The following is a 3831-nucleotide window of genomic DNA, read 5'->3' as shown; positions in this document are numbered from 1 at the left end:
GGGTGGGGTGGGGTGAACAATGCAGAAGGGGTTGTGTGTGTCAGTGGTGTGGGGGAGTCGGGCAGGGAGGGTGGGTCGTAGGTGGGGCGAGGACAGATGCGGGTAGTGCGCGCTTACAAAGTTGCGATGGTTTATGCACCACCAATCGCAGAGGCGTTGGGCGATCCCATGCCAGCAAACCTTTGGCGTTGTGTAGTTGTGGCGCCGCTCAACGTCATAGAACACCTTGGATGCCTGCGATTCAAGGTTTTGATGGGTGCGGTGACGATGTGCAAGCGGCCAATTCAAGCACCTCGCTATGCACCAAGACCGGCAACTGCTGGAGCATTGCTCACTTGCGCCTCTTGGTTTGCAGCAATGCACCCTCCATTCCCCGTGCTTGATGCTGAGGCCCCACCTTGTTGACGGCGGCGAACCCGAAGGGCATAAACTCGACCACAGCTGCGCGCGTGGCGTCTGAGCCGAGGTCGCACTCGTCCAGGAACTTGCGGGCCACACTGTGGAGGGACGCCTCCGGCCACGGCTGGAACCTGGGTAGAAGGCGGGAGAGAAAGGGTTGGGATATGTAAAGAGGGGGAATACGTTTGCGAGGCAGGGAGGCTGCATGACCGCGAGCGGCCTGTTGTGCAAAGTTTCATGCAGATAGCAAGGGGCCTGGATGTCTGCGATGTGTGTGTGGGCACGGCTCAATCAGCAGCAGGCTCACGACTCCTTGTTGATGCGTGTCCTTGTACACCGCTGTTGCTTACCAATCAATGACCGTGGAGTTGATGGTGGCGAGGAAGCGCTGGCTGCGCACACGGAAAGCCTCGCCCACAGGTGAAGCTGTGAACGCCACATGCAGGTTGGCCTTGACCTGCGCTGGGCAGCCACGTGGCAGGTTTCTGGAAGATGATCATCGCGTGCACGACCACCAAGGCAACCCACTGTCAACCAAAGGCATGTACCTGGACGACCTCAAAATGCGGACTGCGTCAAGGCGCCCCAAAGTTGCCTCCATCCCTGTGTTATCCATCCCCCGTCGCCCCGGCGGCGCGCCTTGTTTATGAAGGTGGCCCAGCAATTCTCTGATGAGTCGACCAGCCCCAGGCTCTTCGTCTCCCCGCGCATCGCGTTGACGATCTCGTCGCGGTCCTCTGTCGCAAACAGCTCCGGGATCTCTCCGCTGGCCAGCAGGTCGTTGACGCTCACGAGCATGCGCTCGTCAACAATCTGGGGATGCAATGGCGGGTGGCATAGGCATGAGTGCAGGGATGTGTGTGTGTGTGTGTGTGTGTGTGCGCGCGCGTGCGCGCGCGCGCGTGCGTGCGTGCGTGTGTGTGTATGTAATGTTGCCCCAGGTAAGGTTCACAACCCCGTTGCTGCACTGCAAATGTTGCTGAGAGCGAAGTGACTGAACCCAAGAGAACACATGACCAACAGCAGGGCCTTGAAGCAACCCTGCCCAGAATACGCTCAACCCATCCATCGTGCACCCCCTGGTGCCGTCCCAGCAGGTGGGCGGCCGAAAGTACCACCGTCCGCCATCACCTGGCTGTCCGTGAGCAGGAAGAGCAGGCCCTCGCCCTTGAGGCCGGCGCGGCGGTACATCTTTTGCAGGTCCTCCTTGAAGCTGTTGAGGCCGTAGTTGCCGCTGATCACGATGGTCACGGTGCTGTAGCCGCAGATGAACGCCGCCAGCCTGGTGTGGGACACGGGGTGCACAGAGTATCGATTGCCGTCACATGCTAGCGGTTCTGGCAGATGCAATGAAGGCGGTTGCAACAGCGGCAGCTGCAGTCGGCCAGACGGGCCATGAACCCCTGTGCCCACCTGGCCAGGCTCTGCTTGCCGCTGCCACCGACGCCGACCAGCAGCGCGTGCCCTCCAGGGCTGGAGATGATGCGGCTGATGCGGGCCACATGCTTCATGGCATCCTCAAACAGCACCAGGTCCATCACTGCAGCGGCCGTGATGGATTGGTGGTGAAAGGGATGTTCAGCTGTGGTCCAGGCTTAAGGCATAGCCTAGTGGATGGAAGGCATCAGCGATGCTGATGGCAAGGCCATGGCAGGCACTTTCAGCAAGGGAGGCGGAGGACGGGGCTGCCTGGTCTGCTGACGTTCACAGACGCCCTCTCGTGCTTTTGGGAATTGCTTCACACAATAAACACAAAAGTGCGGGGACCAAGCACGCAGGAACGGGTACCACCCAGTGCCCACCCGCGTTGGTCTCGTTGTACTCGAGCAGGGCCTCTGTCAGCACCTTGTACAGGTGCTGGAAGTCGGGAACCTGGGGTTGTTGCGAGGAGGTGCCCAGGGAGAATAAGAGCACACGTCGATCGGTACGAGGGATCGGGAAATATCAATTCAGAACAAAGCACCCACTCCTCAAGTCCACTCGACATCTGTCCATGCTGCCAGGTCATTAGCCTGCCGTGGAGGTGAAGAGGCAATGCAGGCAGCCATGGGGAAGGGCGGCGCAGCCCCCACCTCGTCGTAGGTCTTGTCAGCCATGCCGCGCGCAAAGTGTGAGAACATGAGGGGCCGGGGGTCCTTCTTGCGGTAAAATTCGTCAATATCTGACGGGTGGAAAGGGTTGATTGGGCGGTAGGCATGTTGGCTGATCCCTGCATTGGCCTTTGAATTAATGTGCAAGACGGACAGCTAGAATTTGAGGGGGCCTTGTGCGTTGGGGTGTCTCGCCAGCAGGAACTGACGGCCATGGCTTAACTGTCTACTTTATATCAGGCACCCGGAGCATTCGTCAGAGCAATAGAATTCCTTCCAGTCCTGTCCCCAGTAGTCCCCTTACCTGGCAGCGCAAGATACTTTTTGGCGATGGCGACGGCTGACTTGTTGTAGCTGTCAAGGTCCTGAGATTGTAATGTGAGGGGGAGGCAGATCAACCTCATGAGAGGCAGGGAATGACACAGTGTGATAGTGATTCCCTTGTATGTGCACGACAGGGGCTGCGCGGTATGCGGACACTCGCAGCCGGCCCCAAGCAATGGGCCTGGCCATTGGTGCACACAGCAGCAGAGGTGAGGATATTTGGAAGCCGCTTCATAATATGCTTGTTGGCACGCACCGCCTGTGAGACCAGCCTGTCTGCATAGACCCTCTCGCTCTCATGCAGCCAGAGCTTGGCCCACTTGGTGGGGCTGTTGATGACGTCGGGGCTGCTCATCAGCAACCCTTGGAAGACGTTGGCCAGGTGGCGCACCTGCTCATGGCAGGGTTGGGCGATTGGCAGGGAAGCGTCGTGATGCCATGTGAAAACATAATGCAGATCCTGCTCTTGTAGGGCTCCAGTCTGTTGCAGGTGTTCTCGTTGAGCACACCAACAACCCTGTCCCACCCCCACCGTGAACTCGTAATGGAAGTTCACAGCCGTCTTGCGGAAGGTGCTGGACACGCGCTCGTGCAGCGCCAGCCCGGCCTGGAGAATCTTGGTGCCCATCTCCTGCACGCGTGAACACGTCACAGCACGGAATTTATCAGCCAAGCCCAGCAGTAAACCCCGGCTGTCCAAAGGAGTGCGTCCCACGTGCCCCGCCGCTCAGCCTAGGCAGCCTTAGCTTTGCCGTTCATGCTCTGAGTAATGGAATGCACAGGCTGACCGTCCGCCTCTCCATGCAAAAGGCGTCATTGCTACATTGGAGGTCAAACCAAGCAGTCATTCATCACAGACCAAACCCTGTCCCACCTGCACGTCCTCTTTGAAGCGTGCAAGGTGGCCCGTGAGAAAGGTGCCGTAAATGCGCATGAGGCTGTCCTGGCCCGGGAACGTCACCGCGAGTGTCATAAAGAGCCGCTGCAGCCGGGGGTTGATCACAAATGAGCCTGGGAA

General features: G+C 59.0%; 1 protein-coding gene across 1 annotated transcript in view; it reads right to left on the bottom strand.

The window, feature by feature from the left end:
- MNEG_8987 (dynein heavy chain) overlaps window positions 1-3747 on the bottom strand; it is a gene marked incomplete at both ends in the record, with an annotated part of 11891 nt that extends 8144 nt beyond the window's left edge. The window contains 11 exons of the mRNA XM_014042541.1: window positions 398-530; window positions 750-856; window positions 1081-1212; window positions 1531-1681; window positions 1813-1939; window positions 2202-2271; window positions 2472-2560; window positions 2794-2854; window positions 3070-3204; window positions 3346-3444; window positions 3688-3747. Coding sequence (XP_013897995.1) covers window positions 398-530; window positions 750-856; window positions 1081-1212; window positions 1531-1681; window positions 1813-1939; window positions 2202-2271; window positions 2472-2560; window positions 2794-2854; window positions 3070-3204; window positions 3346-3444; window positions 3688-3747 — 1164 coding nt within the window. The remainder of the gene's footprint in view (window positions 1-397; window positions 531-749; window positions 857-1080; window positions 1213-1530; window positions 1682-1812; window positions 1940-2201; window positions 2272-2471; window positions 2561-2793; window positions 2855-3069; window positions 3205-3345; window positions 3445-3687) is intronic.
- Between the last annotated feature and the right edge of the window lie 84 nt (window positions 3748-3831).

Source organism: Monoraphidium neglectum (assembly GCF_000611645.1).
Source record: "Monoraphidium neglectum strain SAG 48.87 unplaced genomic scaffold scaffold01777, whole genome shotgun sequence".
NCBI classification, from domain to species: domain Eukaryota; kingdom Viridiplantae; phylum Chlorophyta; class Chlorophyceae; order Sphaeropleales; family Selenastraceae; genus Monoraphidium; species Monoraphidium neglectum.
The sequence above is the reverse complement of the archived record's forward strand: the minus strand, read 5'-3'. Positions and strand labels throughout refer to the sequence as shown.